General features: G+C 36.0%; 1 protein-coding gene across 1 annotated transcript in view; it reads left to right on the top strand.

Moving 5' to 3' along the window:
• The window catches only part of LOC134654136 (dual 3',5'-cyclic-AMP and -GMP phosphodiesterase 11-like), a 207,290-nt gene that overhangs the window by 117,060 nt on the left and 68,157 nt on the right, over positions 1-22,073 (top strand). The window contains exon 6 of the mRNA XM_063509585.1: positions 8,976-9,121. Within this exon, the coding sequence (XP_063365655.1) occupies positions 8,976-9,121 (146 nt within the window). The remainder of the gene's footprint in view (positions 1-8,975; positions 9,122-22,073) is intronic.

Genomic DNA, 22,073 nt, shown 5'->3' with positions numbered 1-22,073 from the left:
ACAAACTTTATAAACCCAAATTATTATATAGGAAGGTACCAAATCTTGATTACTGGAACGATTTCGAAATTCGCCCACACACTAGGTATCTGCTTCGTCAAAGCGATCTAGTCACTTCCATTGTCTAACCCAGCTTTGACTCGAAATGTTCAGTTAATTAATGTTGTGTGATTAGATGCGTCAGCGAATTGAAGTCCGCAGCCGAGTCTAGTATAAACCGATTGAGGTGCATCGGACACGAAAGCGATTGAACCGAATGATTCATTACCGATTCATTGAGAGCTCTCTGCAAGTCGCAACTAGGGTTGTCGGCACGCCATTTCACACAATTGACAATGACATCGCGCTGTATATCTATGAATTGACATGTAATTATGGCAACTATCGTATAGACTATTGTTACCTGTTGACTCAAGTGAATTATCACATGACAAATGAAATACCTACTTGGTGAAATAAGGGCTATGGCCAAAGCAAGACGACAGGACGGATTTTTCCAACTCATGCCATATTAATGTGTTTTTCTTTTCGCGAATGAATGATTTATTTGTATGAAAAATATGTTATTCCATGTCTGGCCTACAAATATTGTTTGTATTTATCTACATATTAACTACGAGCTAAATTAACTATGTCCCTTAATTTAACCACAAGTTTTTATTCAGTTTCTGTCTAAATAAACGTTTAGTTTCTTCTTGATGGAGCCTTTGTATAATAAAAATCTAATAATATTTTTTTGTTTATTACGTGCTGATAGAATTTCATTCTTATATAGCGCCTATAGGGGATGTGGATTTGTATTTGACATCCCTAACCGAACCACAGATAACGGGAACAGACGAAGCTGTTCATACAAATAGCTGTGTAAATCGTTGCCGTCTTTCATATCTTTATTTATGATCGATAGTTGGCGGTATGTTCAAGCGCAGTTAAACTCACCATAACGAGTTATTATTTGAGTGTTTTCGTTATACTAACGGTTTTAAGAGAAGTAAGAATGGTGTTTACACGCCATCACCTGACATGGCTTTCTTTAACATCATCATCATCCTCCTAGCGTTTGTCCCGTAAGTACTGTGACGGGGTCCGCTTTCCTACTTTTCTCCTTCCACTTCGCTCTATCCTGGACACATGGCTTTCTTTAACAATGGTCGGATATTGCTGTTCGGTGGAAATTAAATCAGAATAAAAGGAATGTGCAATAAATACGAGACAAGGAATGGGGTCTTGACAGTAAGCATTCATACATTCGCAGGCTTTAGATGCCTTTCTTTAGACGTCTCAATGATTATTATGCAAACAGTGTAGTGATGCGCATATTAGTTTGAAAGAGTTTTATATTATACTGGCATTTGCACTTCCGTAGGAATTTCGATCTCCCGTTTCATCCACTCGATCAGAGGCGGCTGGTAGCTATGTATTATGGGTGTTCACTCACAATAAAAAACAAAAACTAAAGCTACACATTCAATTAACCGTCGCAAAGTACCTAGATGTCGGTTTCCGTCCACCCGGTCATTGAACTCTCTCATAGATTTCCGGTATTACGAATATCTTGACGACCGATAGACGCCAACTGCAGTTCATTTTACAAATGGATATGTTTTTATTTAAATTTTATGGACAGATGTGCTAAATTGTTAACACACCTGTTTCGGTCCAAACAAACTCACCGCACAGCCGTCGCCCGCGCCCGCGCCAAATACAAAACATATAGGTAACACGAAAAACAAAATAAGCTAGTTACTTTTATCACATTCACACAACACAACCACGGTGTTTTTGCTTATTGATCTGATTTAAAAGTGATTTAAAAATATATAGGTTTTTGTTTTTGACTAACATTGCTACGAAAGTTCAAGGTCGTCCATAATTGAACTCGAGTCGATTTTGTAAACTTTTTCACATTCTCACGTTAAATTCATTCATTTTTAAACACCTCACAACAAACAAATTATGTGCTTTAACTGTTTAAACTCTTGTTTCATTATTTAGAATGAAAAAAAAAAAAAGCCAAAATTGCATTCCCGCACATACTTTAAAATTGACTAAGGTCTGTTTAGAAACAAGTGACAACAATATCAACATGGCGCGCGGGATGCGCGCGCAGATCAACCGGGCTCGGAGCGCCGCCGCACCGATTTTGCCTCTTCCCTCATAGAAAATATTTTGTTTCACGTGCGGAGCTATGGTGAAACTTCTCTTTCGCTCTTATTGAATTTCCTATTGATCGAATGTACTAAATCTTTATCCATAGGAGCGCAATCCAAAGCGCTCCGCTTCGCGCGTTACCTTTGATTTCTATGAAATTATAGAAGTACGCCGTGTAGGTAGTGGTGAGCTGTCTATAAACTAATCATATAATGAATAAAGGTTATTATTTAATTGGTATTGAGTTGTTTACGATCTATCTTAAATAGTAACATATTAAATAGGTACCATAATTTCATTTTGATTATATATGGGAGTGCACCGCACAAGCGCTCCTTAAGGCGGGCCGCGCCTGCACTCGATGTATTATGGGTGATGGAGTAGTAACAATAAATATCCAATTCTTCACGCTTACAATCTTACTAGCTTTTGCCCGCGACTTCGTCTACGTGGAGTTAGTAATTTGGGTAGCTTATTTTTATCCAATCTGCTTTTTATCGATTTCCCGTACAAACTTCCAAAAAAAAAAAACTACCCTAAGTCCTTCCCCGGGACTCAAACAATCTCTATACCAAATTTTAACTAAATCGGTTCAGTGGTTTAAGCGTGAAGAGGAAACAGACAGATAGACAGACAGACAGACACACTTTGCCATTTATAATATGGATTAGTAGGATTTACTCCTATATTTATTCTTTATTGTCAAACATTCGTAATTTTCCTAACCCTAGGTGTCGAAAAAGCGTGCATATCTCGCGTACTTTCAATGAAAACAGAGCGGGCTTGAGACTTTGGGCTAATGAACGGTATCACTATTATGTAGCAAATTTTGTTCTTGAACTTGAGAATAGATCTTAACTGGATAAGTTACTGTACTGGATAAGTAAACACAGCACAGTCCGTAAATGGCAGCGGAACTTAATTAGCATAAAATGAAGTAGTAACAATGTGCCATTGATGTTCGCAATTTATGTAGTATTTTACGATGTCCGTTCTGTATTAGCGAGTAAGAGTCCGAAGAATGGACGTAAGTACCAAGCGACTGCTAGGTAGGTGTAGAGAGCCCTGTAGCCCGGGCGTAAGGCTACGGCATCCCCTGCCTGTCGTAAAAGGCGACTAAAAGGGGTCCTTGGGGTCGGAGACGGTCGCAGCTAGGGACTGCGACTGCAAAAAGAGGAGACCCATAAAGGGGCACAACGCTAGGACGGCACTGGCGCGTTGGACAACTGGGAGGTTTTTAGTCGGTGAAAGTCCGACATAACCTCCGCGCTGTCCCTGCGGTGCGGAGGTATCCATAACGGATTTTCCTAAAAAAAAAAAAGGTATAGAGAGTCAAAAGTTATGTTCAATATTTTGTACTTACCTTGTTGAATTAAAGGTTTATAAGCATGGATTAATGAATTATATATGCCTGTCATATCTATATTTTACATTTTAACGTAATCTTTTAGCGAAGTGAATTTGCATACGTAACTCAATTTTATTTATGTATCTGTATAGGACATGTAGATAACCTATAGATTAGATTAGATTTGGAGTCCAATTTGCACGGGTCACAAACACATCTGAACCTAATCTACGCCGTGATGGAGGGCATTTGTTTAATTCGCCATGGCAATTCATCCCTGTCGCGGTAGATAAACGAAATGATTAATTATCGACGATTTGGGTCGAACGTGACCGGTCCAATAATCCTGTAAGGACTAAAAGGGATTTAGCACTTCGTTTTTTATGGTTCAGTGCTTGAAAAGGACAAACGGGACCTTAGCTATTACTAAGCCTCCCCTGTTAGTTTGTCTGTCTGTCATAATTTTGGCAACCTTCTCACCCTACTAATAGGTATACTACTACTAGTAATGTAAGGGGGAGTTAGTATCGAAGTTTTGGGTCTTGTACCTACAGAATAATTTATTATTTTTTGTCTAAGTAGTAAGTATCTTAGAAATAATGTACACCCCAGACCAAAAGTATGGAAACAAACTTATATGACAATAAAAAACTGTAATTTTCACATAAATAATGTATTTATTAAAAAGAAATATAAAGAGTAAAATGATAATAAAACATTTTAAAAGTAAATTACTTATAATTTTCTTTAATAAAACTGTAAATTCAACCTTTCGTAGAAAGACAATTATGAGTAAGAAGGTTGATTGGTATTTGTTCTCTCAAATTTATATTTTTTTCACATATATTAGGATGTTTTAATACTTTGGGTGCTGTTTTAATCTTATAAAACTGCCTAAAGTAATTTTCGCGTTACCAATACACAATAATAATAATGGAAATATTAAAAATTAAGAAAAATAACTTTGTTTCCATACTTTTGGCCTGGGGTGGAACTCAGCCATTTAGCAAACAGTAATTACCACTAAATAGAAAATACCATTAAACAAATATATTATTTATATGCATTCACAAACTGATCATGTGTTTTCGTAATTTACATTAAAAAAATTTAAACAACTATTTATAGTATACCTACGGTCGAGTAATATCTAGTTATACCTAATAAATAATGTCATTGCCATAACGTTTTCCGATATTACATTGTAATACCTCAACGGTAAACAATGGGGCTAAGTAAATCTCATCAGTCAGAACGTTCAGACAAATAAGCGAACGAGCGAATGAGTGAATGGAAAGAATTGTTCGATAGTTGTGAAACTGTTGCGGCTGCTCAGGAACTAATCATTGGCTCTTCCGGGTCGTTTGATGTAGAAATATTGGAGATAAGACATCAAACATTCTTTTGTGATTTTTTTTTTATTAGTAGGACGAACAGTTTAATTAGTTATATGTCAATACAAATCTTACAATCTACAATACAATACAATACAATACAAATCTAAAAATTACTAATGTCTAACCTAAACTAGCAACTAACAGAACAAAAACTATTCACAAAATTCGCGAGTCCCTCCAGATGCAAAGGAGCCCATCACGCTCGCCGCGTTGCCACGCTGAACCGCGATGAAGAATTTTGTGAATGTAGTTGGTGTAACGTGGTTCCTGAAATGGAACAATGTAGTCGTATAGGTATAGAATTCATTGGAAAATATATATAAGGTTTCATTTCAGGTTGTTATTATTTGTTGTGCATATTACTACGAGTATACATATAAAGTATACAGCATTGTTCCCGACATTGTAAGTACCAAATCGTATCCAAAGTATATGAAGTATCAATGACAAACCTACTACATGTCAACATCAACATCATCTATTGTATATGTTAATGACAATTAAACGACAACATTGTATACTCGTATATTCATTAGATGTTTATCCTACCAAGCGAATTCAGGCGTAGCTAAATTATCGATCAACGTCTTGACATTTAATTCATAGGCCCAACAATTGCGCTTAATTGAGTGAAACCATTCATGAACGTAACAAAACACCAATCGAAATTAACCAGAGCCGCTTCGTAACCAAATAAACAGCAATTCGAAATACGGTAAAGCAAAACAGATACGTCGTGAGCTTTATCTGTCTATAACTACCCCATACACGTATGTTATCCTACGTGTTATTGCAAAATGAACTTTATCGCGGGCTTAATAATATTCATATTCAAAATAAACGTTGACAAGAGATATGAGGTTAGGGAAGTTAGGGTTTATGTGAGAAGCTCGTAGATAAATGCCGCTTTCAGTCGACATGGGCCATCAATGAGGACTATGAATATTCACGGTCGCTAAATAAATGCAGGGCGCTTGTTTGTACGGAAACTGATTCTGATTTATATGGAATTTCTCTTCAGAATTATATTTTAACAGATCGTAGCGTATTAGACTGCTTCGAGAAAAGTGGCACGGCTTCAAAGTAGGTATCGATATCTTCTCTTTACGTTACGTACACATTTAGGATAAATTAATATTGAACCTAGTCATATTGCTATTTTATAAAAAAGACCAATACATTACTGAAGATAACGTAGCTTCGACTGAAAATATTTTAAGACACAATCTAACTGTATACAACAAATAACTATAATCCAACCTCGTTCCTTGAATTTAACAGCCGTCTATTTCGTATTTTTGACCGTGACTCGCAATAAATAAGGTCCCAGCTAGGACCTAGTGCGCCAAATGCAGTAGTAACCTCAGTTAGCCCGAATAGGACCGTGTTGGTCAGTCAGCCAGTTGAACGCAGTTACGCAAGCGATGCGACAAAGTGTGATCATTGGACCGCGGACGGCAATGGGTGCCGTGGTGTTGGTACATAGGGCTGCTAATGTTGGTGACATAAAGGTGTCACATTAAGATGTTCTGGTCTCTAAAGATGACTGTCCATTTCCAACCGCAGCTGCACTACTGTTCATTTTACTATGGAAATTGACAGTAAGTAGTAGGAAAAATATTATTTTTATATAACTATTCATGAAAATTATCAGTTCATCATATCAATTATCAGTTATGATTAAAATATTATTATTTGTATCTCCTTTTTTGGAATCACGCGCCTATAAATCTCGGTCTTTTGATAGGCTTGCGTGGGGGTATAGATCCAACACGTAAAGGCCCTTTGGAGAGCTTTAATGTCATGTAAAACGCCTGCCGGGACCCGTTTTATTATGAACAAACATACATTTTCAATAATATACCGTTCCAAATCTAAACATTTAGTTGCGGAAATTGGACGGAAGTCGGAGTTGAACGTGAATTAAACCTGTCGGGATGAGATGAGACGGGTGGAGGCAACGCTGTTTTCGAACCCTCCATTTTCCTATTAGCATCCGATGAAGCGAAAATCATAGAAATAGCAATATAATAAATATGGAACAGTAATTAACGCAATTGTAACCCTCGTCACATATATCGTGACAACAAGGCCGAGGAGTGAAATAATATTTCTATAAACATACACAAAAGAATAACTAATAATATTGATGTGCGTGAGTGACTAACGATAAATTATTGCTTGTGTTTACCACGTTTTATATTTTTTCTCGCTTTTAACTTTAGCATAGAAGCAAGAGGGTTAGTCAATAACAATAAACAACCTGCATAGTGCTTAACAGCATTCGCAAAATATGGCGCTTGTTTCTCAAACAATAGAACCGCCATTTGGAACATGAATGAAGTTTTCCGACACCCATAACATGAAGCAAACTTTGTATAGGAATGACCCAAGTTTTCATAATAGGTACATTTTATGGCAAACCTAACGGATCACAGTTTAGCATTGTTTTGTTTTTACAAGTTAAAAAAAGTTAGTAATAGAAAATACATAAATCAAATGTCAGTACATATTAATACCAGTGAATAATAAAAATAAGTTTCACTCGTCTGTAGTTCAATTCTTGTTATGTTTTTCACCGTAGCGTAGTAAGTTTCGTAAGCCAGCAATGAGCACGTTAGCTAATTCGAACATCAAAACATTAAATTATTTTAGCAATAGTATAATAGCATACGTATTGAAAATTAGTAATATTCGCACAATGTGGCTAACCAACTAAGTGCCCTTAAAATCTGGTGTAGGTTTGAGTGTAATTTAACAAGAGAAAACACGAAACTCCAGTCAAGAGTCAACAGGCTATTAACTTAGACTGACTAAGCTGCCGAGGGTTTGACCAGTAATTTGCTTTGGCAAACTTTGTTTAGTTGTTTAGTTCGGGTCGTACGCGTGGATGCCAGATTTAGGCTGACTATAACTTATTATTAGGCTGGTTTTCTTTGGATAGTTATATTTATATTCATCGCAATCGTGAAATAAAATTAAAATACAGGGAACATCTTTGTAGATTTTGATTTTTGCGCTTAAAAAAATAATAAGAAGATAGTGACTAAGGTTGCCTGAGTTCCCAAGGATACACAGAAGGGGCTTGCATCAGTCTCCGATTCTGCCGTAACCGTGAACAAACGTGTAAAGGGCCGTGTAACATACTTGCGACTTCGGTTTTGTGACAAGTGTTCATAGGTACGGTTATAGGCATTATTAGGTAGCTTGAATTTGTATTCGTTCGTGCGTGACGTTCATATTTACAAACTCAACATACTATTTATTAAAATGGATATAGTACGTGTAACTAGATTTAAAAACACTAAACCCCTGACGTATTCGTAATACCTATATCGTTTGAACATAATTGCAAACAGTAGATACATTCACATTCATCCGGTGGTTCTTCAGGCTGTGATCGATTTTCAACTGTGCAGTCATGTGTGACACGTTCCATCCATTTTAAGCCCTATGCCAATGAAACAAGGTTGAAATTAACTTTGCTAGCTTTACACGTTATGCATCAGTCAATTCGATCTTGCACGTGGGGTCGCTTCACACCCTTCCGCGGACGAGACGAAGCGCCTGAGTGCTGACTTGAATAATGATTTAGTGAATGCCACATACGGTACCGTCCAATATTGGCTATGTGCAAGACAGTGGGAGTAAAGTAAATGACATGACAGAAATGTATTAAACGGATTTGGAACTACTTACGCGGGTACTTAATTATAATCGGCAAACCAACATTTCACAGATTGCTAAGTCCTGCGGTTTAACTGATAGCGTTAGTTCCAGATATATTAGGGTAATATATATAACTGTCAAGTTTTGGTTCTAACGCGTCGACTATATTAATATTATTCGCTTTTACTCTAGGCACTCAATTTATCCTCCTGAGACCCAGAAGCATTTGTTTTGTTTTTGAATTTGGAACCCTTAGTTACTCAATGAAAGTTCAAAATATTTTTTGGAATATTTACAAAAATTTGTACATGGGGTCTTAGGAGGTTAATCGACATTCACCTCCCATTTTATTTAAATAATCATCAAAAATCTTCATATTCCTAACTAATACATATCCCATTGTTTCTCAGGTGAAAGACATCTGCAACGAGCTGGAGGTGCGGGTGCTGTGCCACAAGATCCTGCAGAACGTGTCGATACTCCTGGACGCGGACCGGGGGTCCCTTTTCCTGGTGCAGGGGGAGAAGGCGGCGTCCCCGCAACCTCAGAACGGCAGGTAAGAATTACTTACTTCACTGGCTCAGTTACCCAAAAAGCTTTGACTTTTTTGCCTCTGACACAAGAGAACGCCACTGCCCTATTCACCACTTCACGCCAGTTGGATACTCTAAGAGCAGACAGGTCGGTTAACCAAAAAGGTTTTTGGCCTCTGACACAAGAGAACGCCACTCTGCCCTATTCTGCACCACTTCACGCCACTTGGGTACTGTCTAAGTGCATGAGCCCGTTGTTTCTACCATCGATTAAAAAAAAAAACTTCGTACAATGTGCTAAGACCAATACAGTAGAACCTCGATTATTCGAACGCTGCACATAACAGCAACCGTTCGTCGATTAAAGATTGACGAATTCACAAAAGCTGGCTACGCGCTACGGCGTAGCATATGTCAATATGTGTACTACGAGTATACCTCTACTAAGATAGTATATTATAATACCTATTTATTACTATATACTAGGTACGTTACGCGTACCTACTTTCCTATAAATTATCCCACGAAGACATCCAACATGGACTTTGGACTTTCTGGTATTCAAACTATACTAGTGGTCAGAAATGTATAAATAGGAATCGATATTTAAACCCTCCTAACAATAATCTCTTCTTCATTATCTGCAAAATCCCGTTCACAATATTTTTACCATACTTTCAAATCTATTAACTAGCCAACCATTTATTAAGAAAGTTACTGATTGCTAAACCGTAATATTGAAACAGGAAAAAGGGGAAACCGCAGAAGTTATATTATCTCGAGTGACATTATCATAACTGGGGAATCATTATTACATTTAATCTACATCCAGGTAATAAATCAGAGTCCCCCACCGCATTTGTCTTTCTCGGCTAATCTGAAAAATGAGCATGATTTAATATTCTTAAATAATAATACAACGGTTTGTTCCTGTGAGTTTATTTTGGTCGCGATTTTATATTTTATCGTAGTGGATAAACGCGTAATACTTTTAACTATACACTCGTCACTTGCTAGCGATCATATCGACAGTGATAGATAAAAATGTGACAATCATCATCATCACATTTAACTCACAATTTTAAAATTGTATTTGAACGAGATAAGTTCTACTTTTGATCAGTTTATAACTGTTGCGGTTTTAAGTAGAACATTGTTAGATTTTACCGCAAAATCACTCTTCTAATGACAGGCGAACTTTGACAATGATTGCTATGTGTGCTATTTACGACTTTGTTTGCCGGGTACTAACAAGCTTTTGCGCTTATCCAATTGCCATTAGTCTAATTAACATGCACGTTAATTATATTTTATGATGCCGATCGATTTTTATGACGATGGAAAAGTTTACAATATGTAGCTGTAAATAAAGGGTATACCAAGGATTTGATTCGTTAGAATCCTCATGTTTAATATTCGACAGTGTGTAGACTAGTTATTGAATGTTAAATATTAAGGTAGGTATATAACTTGTCGAAGACTAAAGCTCATTATATAAGAGAAAACTCATATTATTACAAAAAATATGAAGACTATAGTCGATGATTACAGTGAAACGAAGTTTTTAAAGTTTTTGTATTTACTTTGGTAGGTAAGTACAAGCATTTTTGATCAGTGTCTCTAAACAGGATTATACTCACTAGTGTTTCAAGAACGCCTTTCACCGTGAACATAATTCCGTGCCACCAGCTGGCGATTAGTAATAACCAACAAACCTAAACTATCCCAGACAGAGGTATACAGAAAATATGATTGCGTAAAATAGTTTCGTTTACGTACCACGTCGCCCCATTGTCGGTTCGTGTTTACGAGTTTTCTGAGCAACTACAGTTTAAATCAGTAGGTATATTGCACGTGCATCCATAAATTAAGATCATGTCAGTGAAATGGAATATGTGCAATATGTTTCTAGCTACTTTATTACCGAAAGCGGGATGACGTTTATTTCAGCTTAGTCTTTTGCTCCGGTGCAAAAGCAGGTTTTCAATATTTCACCGCTTAAGTTTATGTTTTTATCTATTATAATACGAGTACGATAACATATGTTTACGAGTCATATATATGACTCGTTAAATATATACTGAGTGTTACAGGCCAGGCCCGGTATAATAAAAATGCATTTGTATGCAAACATGCGAAGGTAACACGTAAAACATTCACGTTAAGCTATTTTATTATCACATATTAGTTTGTTAACTTATGTTAGGTACTAGGTAGTTACACTACTTGTAGGTATTATGAAATGAAACAGAGTTACAAAAGTTATAATTACGTATGAAAGAGCAGCATAAATCCTAGGGCCTACAACAATAGTGACTTACTTACTTATTTATAATTACGTCATAGATAGACAAAGGTTATTATTTCAACCCGGCTTTTACATAATAAGTAAAGGTCCTTTGTTTGTTTAGGACTCGGTATATTTGCCGTTTACAAGCGAAAGCTTGAACTGAAATATTTTGTAGATTAGAATTTTCGCACACGGCAACTTATTGCGGCACAATCGCTTTGCTGTCGCTGATAGTCTATGATGAACGCAAGTAACGTTTCGTTTTTATTGTTACGTTTAGAAACGAAAAGTTATTTATGTATCTCTCGCGACATATCTCCCGAAGTCACTTGCGCCGTATTCTCCATACCTTAGAGCATTAAGAAGAGGAGCCTTTGATAAAAGAGTTGAAAAACCCTCTGCAAAAACCTATTGCTGCAAAAAGTGGTCATGCGAAATTGATCCGGGATTCGTGACAGCCTTACGTTTTATTCATGGTAACATTTCTACGCGCCTTGCCATAAAATATACCTTTGTAAAATATGCCTAAAAGCATCAAATGGCGCGCATCCCCGTCTCCGAATATTACTACATACCCAGCTTGGCAGATGTCATGTGTAGTGTACGTGCCTCGTCTGAACACTCAGAGGTATTAAAAATGAAAGGAATGGAAGCTGCTGACATGTGCATAGTAAATATAAGCGGACATATTTGCGACACTGTTTCTAGAAACCCGAAGATGCTTTGGATTTGTAAAAAAATACATATATGTACTGTAATGTGCCAGCTTTAAATTGATTTTTTATAGGTAAGTTAAAAACTATACTTACTCATTTTATGGCTACTAAACACATAAACATATGTCTCTGATATAAAAGACATAGCGATCCCAGAAGAATTTTGACATTTGGTACTGGAAGTATATAACACAACTTTCTTTCCTAATCGAAGAAGTGCGCTGAGCAAAGGGGCAGTAAATTGACAATTTGGAAGATCTTATAAAAACTTACGATTGGACACAAAGAAAAGGATTGGTCCCAGCGCGCATAAGTTGTTCGCAGAAATCGCGAAGCGTCTAGTTGACGTAACTGGTGACCGAAGAGCTGGCGGCTACCTCGCACAACGTATCAGCATTGCGATACAGTGAGGAAATGTCGCCAGCATCCTTGGTACAATGCCTCAAGGGCCTATTTTAGATTTAAGCTAGTTCTTACAATGAGCTCTTTCATTTGATATGTAACACGATATAGTTCGAAAAACTTCATTTTTTAATATTCTCATTAACCCCCCAAAAATGGCCTCCATATTTAATAGTACATTACTGCAGACGCCGGGAAAGAAGGGCTTGCCGGGTGAGTAGGTATAGACGGCCGACCGTAGGGAGGCTGGATAGTGATACGAAGCCGGCAAGACCTTTTCACGGCTAGGCATGTATAGTGCTTTTCTCAAACATATGCAATGAAATAAAAAAAATCACCACTCAAAAAAACAAATTATAAATATCAACCACCAATAGCCACACGACAAAAGTTTTTTAATTTTCCTTCCAATCCTGCCATAATGACTTTTTTTTTACGGAAGTAGTCCGTATTTCGCGTGTGTAGTGTTCGAAAAGACCCTATTAGGGCCATTATACACAACCTGATAATAAGAATCTCAATTTCAATAAACAAAATAAATGCAGAGGATTTTAAAATTGTCTATAGTCTCTGGTGACTTACGTATAGACAAGATTTTAAATTTATTCATCAATACATTGAATCATACAGATTCGTATTCTTAATATCAGTACGTTCGTGTATAACAGGCGTTAACACACGGATATTTTGGTCCGATAACCATTCATTCACTAAAAATATTAAAAAATATATATAATTCGGCTGTTTAGCCTGTTCATAGACGTAGACACCATGTTTACATTAGAATTTAAAAAAAAAATTACTTCCCGGCCTAGGCCTTCAATTTCGTATGAAATTCCTTTACAGTTCTCTGGAGTTGCTCCGCCCTAAACGTGATACTTCGAAGCCTGATATAACGCCCGGAGCGACGACATTTCATTGCATGTTTGAGAAAAATCCATTTTCTCAAACACCTAGTCCTAGTTAGGCCTAGGCCGGGAAGTAATTTTTTTTTAAATTCTAATGTAAACATGGGGTCTATGTCCATGAACAGACTAAACAGCCGAATTATAGTTTGTCAAAGGACTGTCCCATTTCAAACATAGATAGAAAGAATCATACTAGCTTTGTCTTTCACTAGTATTAGCACCCAAAAGAAAAGGATAAGTATAGTTTTTTGTGTTCTTATTTACTGCCAATTTGGTTTGACCAGCTATATATTTTTTATTTTTTATTTTTGGTTGAATGAATGGTTATCGGACCAAAATATCCGTGTTAACGCCTGTTATACACGAACGTACTGATATTAAGAATACAAATCTGTATGATTCAATGTGTTGATGAATAAATTTAAAATTTTGACTATACGTAAGTCACCAGAGACCATAGACAACATTTAAAATCCTCTGCATTTATTTTATTTATAGAAATTGAGATTCTTATTATCAGATTGTGTATAATGGCCCTAATAAGGTCTATTCGAACACTACACACGCGAAATACGGACGACTTCCGTAAAAAAAAAACAATTATGGCGGGATTGGAAGGAAAATTAAAAAAACTTTTGTTGTGAAGTTGGATTTTTATTATAAAGATTATAAATTTGTTTTTTTGAGTGGTGTATTTTTTTATTTCATTGCATGTTTGAGAAAAGCACTATACATGCCTAGCCGTGAAAAGGTCTTGCCGGCTTCGTATCACTATCCGGCCTCCCTACGGTCGGCCGGCTATACCTACTCACCCGGCAAGCCCTTCTTTCCCGGCGTCTGCAGTAATGTACTATTATTTACGTTACACGTCCATCTTTCAACTTAATAATTGGTCCAGTAGTTTCGGAGAAAATAGGCTGTGACCAGTGAAAGCATATAACTGGAAACCGCCTTTGGGAACATTACCGTTCAAATTCTCGGGCCAAATTAGCACACATACACAATTACGCCTACATTTAAATAAGACGATACGTTTACAGAGCCCGTCTCTATTACACTAACGTACACAGCTAAGTGTAGATGAAATGCATATAATGTCAATAACTACCAATCAGCGACATTAATCCGCTAATAACCTTCTTGCTGTACGTACTGGCCGCTGAGAATTCGCGGTTCATATTTGATTAGAATATGACTTGGACAGGGATAGGTTTATGCCATACATTGAAGAACCAGTCAAATAATTCACGTATAATAATTTAATGCAGATTAAAAGATAACTACTTAGTTAAAATGTTGTTATGAAATTAAATGACAGACTAACTCAACATAATTAAATATTCATTGTTGTATAAATGTATTCCGCTATAATAAGTATTTTGTATATTTTATTATCAATCTGTATGGCAGTGCGAAGTCACGTTCAGAGCCCGGGCCAAATTAGCACACATACACAATTACGCCTACATTTAAATAAGACGATACGTTTACAGAGCCCGTCTCTATTACACTAACGTACACAGCTAAGTGTAGATGAAATGCATATAATGTCAATAACTACCAATCAGCGACATTAATCCGCTAATAACCTTCTTGCTGTACGTACTGGCCGCTGAGAATTCGCGGTTCATATTTGATTAGAATATGACTTGGACAGGGATAGGTTTATGCCATACATTGAAGAACCAGTCAAATAATTCACGTATAATAATTTAATGCAGATTAAAAGATAACTACTTAGTTAAAATGTTGTTATGAAATTAAATGACAGACTAACTCAACATAATTAAATATTCATTGTTGTATAAATGTATTCCGCTATAATAAGTATTTTGTATATTTTATTATCAATCTGTATGGCAGTGCGAAGTCACGTTCAGAGCCCGTACCATGAGTCACTGACAGTGTCAAAACTGACATTTACGCTATCGAGAACGTAATTTACTTTCTATACATCTCGTTTGCACTAATATGCGAGTACGAGCGAGATGTATAGAAAGTAAATTACGTTCTCGACGGCGTTTGTCAGTGCCAAACTGATGGTAGCCGTACTGGTATAGTCTGTCCGTTTTTCTAAGATCAAGTACGCCATAGTAAATGTATGGCGAACTTGATCTTAGAAATCGGACAGGCTATACAGCCTGCAAAATTTACATGGGTAGGTACACGAATCGGGTCAAAAACATTTGAACAGGCGGAGTCACAATAAATCCCCACTTTCAGTTCCAATGGAAATATTTTATATGTATATAGCCGGTCAAGCAAGTTTGTCAGTAGAAAAAGGCGCATAATTACAATTTTGTATGGGACCATAACCGTTCGCGCGCTTACATTTTCTAAATTCGCCGCTCTTTTCTACTGACGGAAATGGCTTGAGAGAGAACCTACATGTATGTGACAGTAGAGGGTGGATTAAAATGATCAACATTTAGAGATAATGTGTGTATTTGTTAAATTAATTCAGTGAAAGCGTGATAGAAAAAAATGTATCTACATATAGGAGACCGGATATGATTATCTCACGGGTTATCTCATGAATAGAACATTATATATCTTGCCAGGCATCCACTCAATTTCATGTCTCTCTAATTGGACAGCTTTTTTCCATAGTTCTCTGCGAATAGCATATTGTGAGAATTTGAATGGAAAGTAATGTAAAATGACAATACCAAATTTGATTATTAATTTGAAATAACTAGGTAGTTTTTTTATAGCTCCATCTCATGAAATAAAAAAGGAAAATACAAATCTGTAAGAAGGAATTTATTACTACATTTATAATTACAGTGGAATCCGTTTATTATGACTCCGCTTATACTGACCAACCGCTTACTATGACGCAATTACTGTGCGAAGTTTGGTTTTCATATGAAATTCTTTGTGACAAAGTCGGATAAGATAACTTCGACCTATAAATACTATTTTTATGGAATTATGTCCGGTTATACTGACAAATTCTCTGGTTTTCGTGGCCGGCCCCACATCTTTCCCTGCGAGGACGTCTGTGGCGTTTAAATTGTTTTAGTTTTTACTCTCGGTGAAAGTTGATAATTGGTATAAGGTTAATAAAACTCATCTCTCACAAAATTGTTTGAGATTAATTTGGAAAAAATAAAATAAAAAGTTTATCAACTATGCTTTATATGACATCCGCTTAGTATGACATGTTTGTTACTTCCCTTCAATGTCATTATAAGCGGATTCTACTGTATATAGAAAATACCTAAACCAATCATAAGTTAATAAAATAGTCTACTTCATTTGGCATAAAACCATCCCTATTATCCTCGCAATTTAAAAAGTCGTATGTTGTTATGAAAGTCGTATGCAGTTGTTACGTTTTAGCTTAGCACGGTAGTATTGAAAAAATGTCGTCATGTTTATTCCAAATTTTACTGAAGTTATCTGTTTACTACAAGTGAAAAGTGATTCCACTGTCCTTGATATGAACTAAAACAACTTCTGCACCACTTCACGACACATGAAGACATTTTTAATTACAAAAAAACGTAGTTTTTATAAACCAATTTAGCCATCCCTCACTGACTGTCATCTCGGCCGCACTGAAGTTGCCAATCGAACACTCTGTAAGCACCGCCTACAATCGAATACTTTACGTTGGGTCATAATTGAGCGGACAGAATACTTCCATGGTTTATATGCGTTCACTGGCTGTGACAGACGGACGGACAGACAGGCGAGTGATCCTATTAGGGTTCCGTTTTTCCTTTTGAGGTACGGAACCCTAAAAAGAGATATAATTGGTTGCATTTTGAATGAGTGTCCTTTCTCTAGTAGCCATCCTTTCCTCTTTTAATAAGTTCATAAAGATAAATGAACAATTTGTTTTTATATACACGACTCCAACTACATCGAATAGTTAACTCACATAAATATTTGATTTCATGAATCTTATAGGCACTACAAAAGCTTCATCTCATAAATTAGATATTATTACGAGTACGAACTTCATACACAATAAATGTTCATTTATAAAATATAGTCTCTGTCCTTATGAAATGCAAGAACATGTAAGTACTTATGGATTTGTGTAGCTTACATAGGTACTCTTATACCTTTAAACGAGCAATTCTTGTTTATTTATTTATATATATATATATATATATATATATTATATTTCCGGGATCTCAGAAACGCTCTAACGATTTCGATGAAATTTGGTATATTTATATTTATTTGGGGGTTTTCGGGGGCGAAAAATCGATCTAGCTAGGTCGTATCTCTGGGAAAACGCTAATTTTTGAGATTTTATATGTTCTCCGAGCAAAGCTCGGTCTTCCAGATATTAGTATTTATTCTACTCGCGTGTTAGCTCGTCTTGGCAACGAAAAAGGCAAGCGAGATAATAGGCGAATATTACTTAGGAACCTAGTACTTACTAATGACTTTACCATATTGTTTTAATGTGTTGCTGTTTTATTTTATTTAGATAATACATTCAAGTATTGTAAATTAGTATTCTGTGTTATATCCGTAGCTTGATGCCGGTGGTGGTAATCTTGATGCAATTTAATGTTCTTTGAGCTGGTTTTAAAACAAAACACGTTTGGTTAAAAAGTAAAAACCTTTTGTTATAATTTTTTGAAGTGAAAATTTCAATAAAGCGCCGCGGGAAAACTTATTCCAATATGCTCTTTAAGTTTCATTCCGACCAAGTGTTAAAAGGATATTTGCCGTACAAGGATAAATCTTTGTAGAATTCAAGGATTCAGCGGTCGCCAAGTGCAAGGCGAAAAGTTTCGCCCACACGAATAAAGCGTCAAGGCTAAGTTAGCAGTGTTAGCACAGTATAAGGAACAATGATAGTAAATTATGTCTATTAATTGTCCCTGTTTAGCGACGATGTCTAGTTTTCTTGGTTGCACGTAGCCACAAAAACTATCCGTTATTGTGCGTTTAAAACAACGGACGTACAAGCGACCTTATTAGCCTTGTGTTCGCATTCGCTTGGACCACCTCAAACATAACAACTACTCGTGTATACAATTTTATTTTATTTAGATACAAACCTAGTAAAGCTTATCATTTGCTGCCCAAGTTATTTGAAGATAGAATACTCTATACAATACTATCCTAATGTTAGTGTCTATTTTATGTAGCTTTATCCACTATTCCACACACGTAGAACCGTTTGACATGATGAATGTCGCACTCAGCATGGCCGGAACAGGGTTATTCCTACCGCCGTACGGAAGTACTACTAACTTATTTTTTACTTCTTCTACAATTTCACTGCGTCGTTATTTACGACAGAGTACTACTTAATTGGTTTTCTTAGTAGGTATGACTTTTTTTCTGGATGGTGAAAGTTTGTACTGGATGCTTGGGATAGATCGCTAAAATATATGAAAACTAAGTAGGTAACATACGATAGATATTAAGAAAATTAGAAGATTATAAAGGTATCACTTTTAAAACGCATCTTATGTAAAAGTGGTAACCGTGTAAAAATTGTAAGAGTGGAAGGCGTGTGTTATGTATTGAACGTGATCGTATTAAGCGGGTATTTAATCATTCTGTACTAAAACTGGAATAAACTTTTAATTTAACCTTCATAAATATTTTTTTATATTCCATGTTGCGGTTTCTATTACAAAATGCCACGGCCAAGTGATCGTTTACAAGTTACAGTAAATTTAACCCATTTTAAAAATTCTCTCCAGACTGGAACACTTTATAAAAAGTTAAATAGCGGTGCACAAGAAATAAGGCTGCGGTTACACTTACCGCAAAGTTATTGGTAATTATTTTGACATTTGATACAAAATAATATTAAAAACATCTAATGGCTTCTCTGAAATACTTCGATAAAATTTATAATTACCAATTTTTACTTTCAAGTTATTTTTTAATATGCACCAACTGCTGGTAAAGCAAGTTTTTGTGTAAAAACAAAGTCCGAAGTTTTGGCACAAAAACGTAAGCTATTAACATTTTTTTTTTCATCTCATTCTTACAAATACATAATTAAGTAGGCAACAAAAAAAAAACAAGATTTTGATTATTTTCGAAATACTTCTTTACTATACCTATAGTATACTATACTTTATATTCTTGGGTCACTTGTTTCTAATTTCTGAAATAAAAGAAGACTAGCTATTATTGTCCTTTGATGTAGTGAAACAAATTTAATAAAAGGTCCAAGTACATAATTGGACGTCCTTTGCAAGGGCATGTCTTTTGTAGGTACCTAACAAATGTGGCTTTCCATCAGTGAAGGGCATTGAACGCCGCAAATAACCTTTCGATAACTCACGTCTGTTGGCCTTAATGTTGGTGTTGTATCTCATATCTAAGTATGTGAAACGAATGGGGTGCAGCTGTATTTGTGCAAATTTAACGGCCAAGTAAGTTCGACCTAATAAAAGGAACAAAAAGGGTTGTGAGTGGACCTCCGCGCTACACTAAATCGTGTATCGGGGACACATAAATATGAGCATCCCTCGGGAACAATATGCATAGTTCTAAAATGTTACTTTTATTTGGATTTTGGAACTTATTAGGGATCTTTATTTAAATAAGTATTTAAAAATTCTTAGGTACTATTCAAAGGCATGAAGAATTGAACAGCTCTGTTTTCAACAATGAAATAGTTACATATTTTCGATACAAGTGCGAAAAAGAGGAAATTCGAAACGAGTGGCGATAAATTAAAACACGACGGAAGGGAGTGTTTTAAATCGACGCGAGTTGCGAATTACCTATTCGCACGTCTATCGAACAACGTTTTACACTACCTATGGCCCTTTAAAGTTTTACCATACGCACGAAAAGTGCTATTTTACGCACTAGTGCGGAAAAGTAGCCCCATATGTACTGTAAAGGTAATTTTATAAACGTTATAAATTACTTATTGTTAGTCATAACTAGAAAATCTTATTCGATGTAATAAACGCTCGGTTTATTAATTATTCTTCAACTAATTATGCTTTCAAAAGAAATATGCATTTCGAAATATTTAATTTCTGCACATTCAAGACCATTTTGAGAACCAAAATTATTTGCAATCATCAAAATATTCAAATCTTTTGCAATGTTAGTGCTTCCAATCTGTAAATAGCCCATTGAACGTAATATAGTCGAGGAACAGGCATTACATAGAAATATCCTTGAGTTTCTTCCATCTACAAAGATAAATGTTGTTTATAAACTTTGAGAACAATTATTTTCCATTTAAAAGCATGTCACTGCGACAATTATGAAAGGTTAGAGGGATATGTGTCTGATAGGCACTATGATGTACCTTTTGTTACCAAAGCTGCAAAGCGCAGCACAAATATATTAGCTGCCTCCATTATGAATTTTACTAGCGACCTGACTTACAGCTCCATCAAATAAACATCCCGACATGACAGTTTTATTAGCTGTGCTTTATTTAGCATTATTGCTTTGGCAATTCAGGACAATTTATCTTTTACATTTTATTGGACATTTGTGGACGCGGTCAGGATTTCCTGTATTGTGTTCTTTTATGGTTTCATTTTTTCTGATTACGACAAAGCCAAAAGGAAGGGTTCAGATTTTTGAGGTATACATTATAATGTAGTGGTGGATTAGAAATTGAGTTTTTTGATGAAAACATGTACAAGCCATCACTTATTCCGAATTGCCAAAGGCATTTCAGATTTTAGTAGATATATATGGCCGCTAGGTGGCGACAGCGCCACGCGCGGCTTATGGCTTTCCCCAAAATTGGGGCCGGAACGGATGTACTTTTAGCTACCTACCTGTAGCAAAGCGACGAAATCGCGGAGTGAGACACGCCTGACTGAACTGTACGGTTACCATCAGTTTGTCACTGACATAAACGCCGTCGAGAACGTAATTTACTTTCTATACATCCCGTTTGCACGAATATGCGAGTGCGAGCGAGATGTATAGAAAGTAAATTACGTTCTCGACGGCGTTTATGTCAGTGACAAACTGATGGTAACCGTACTGACCTTGAGTGGTAGATGAATCGATAAATTTACCTCGTATTACTTTGTATTATGCGGAAACTATTAACTACCTAGTAGTTAGTTATCTATAGCATTTAATGCTTTGCGGTAAAGGTTTGAAAGAACGGGAATTTTTATTTAAATTACTTTCTTCAGCTCGGTCCCATTGTTCACCTAAAATTCCTTGTTGAAACTCGCGGTAGGCTTTTGAAAAGATTCCATACAGTGTTCACGCGATTAAGCATTAACCTTTATTGAATTTATAGTTTTGTGTCAATCAAGCAAATAAACAAAAAGTTAACTACATATAACCAAGTTACCAACCACATCAAATACTTACGTTCACGTACGTTACGTAATCATTTTCTTAACACATTCACTGCCGAGAACACGTATGTGTGTTCATCAAGTACTAGAAACGGGAGGCCCGGCACCGAAAGTGTTTTAAGTCATCCCCGGGCTATAATGATGTGGTTAAAAACCACAAGTACTGCAAAGCTTATCAAATAAATACCAGCGAAGGCATTCGTAACGAAACCCAAAACGGCTTTCATTCTGACGTTTAATTAATTACATTTATATTAATAAAGATAAATCATTGACGAGAAACACTTCAGTGGAAGACGTTTATACTCGTATAATTGTTGCAAAGAAATAAAATTAATGTAAGTAAGTTGGCTTTTTACCTCTCAAGATTA

This window comes from Cydia amplana, chromosome 14, assembly GCF_948474715.1.
Source record: "Cydia amplana chromosome 14, ilCydAmpl1.1, whole genome shotgun sequence".
NCBI classification, from domain to species: domain Eukaryota; kingdom Metazoa; phylum Arthropoda; class Insecta; order Lepidoptera; family Tortricidae; genus Cydia; species Cydia amplana.
The sequence above is the reverse complement of the archived record's forward strand: the minus strand, read 5'-3'. Positions and strand labels throughout refer to the sequence as shown.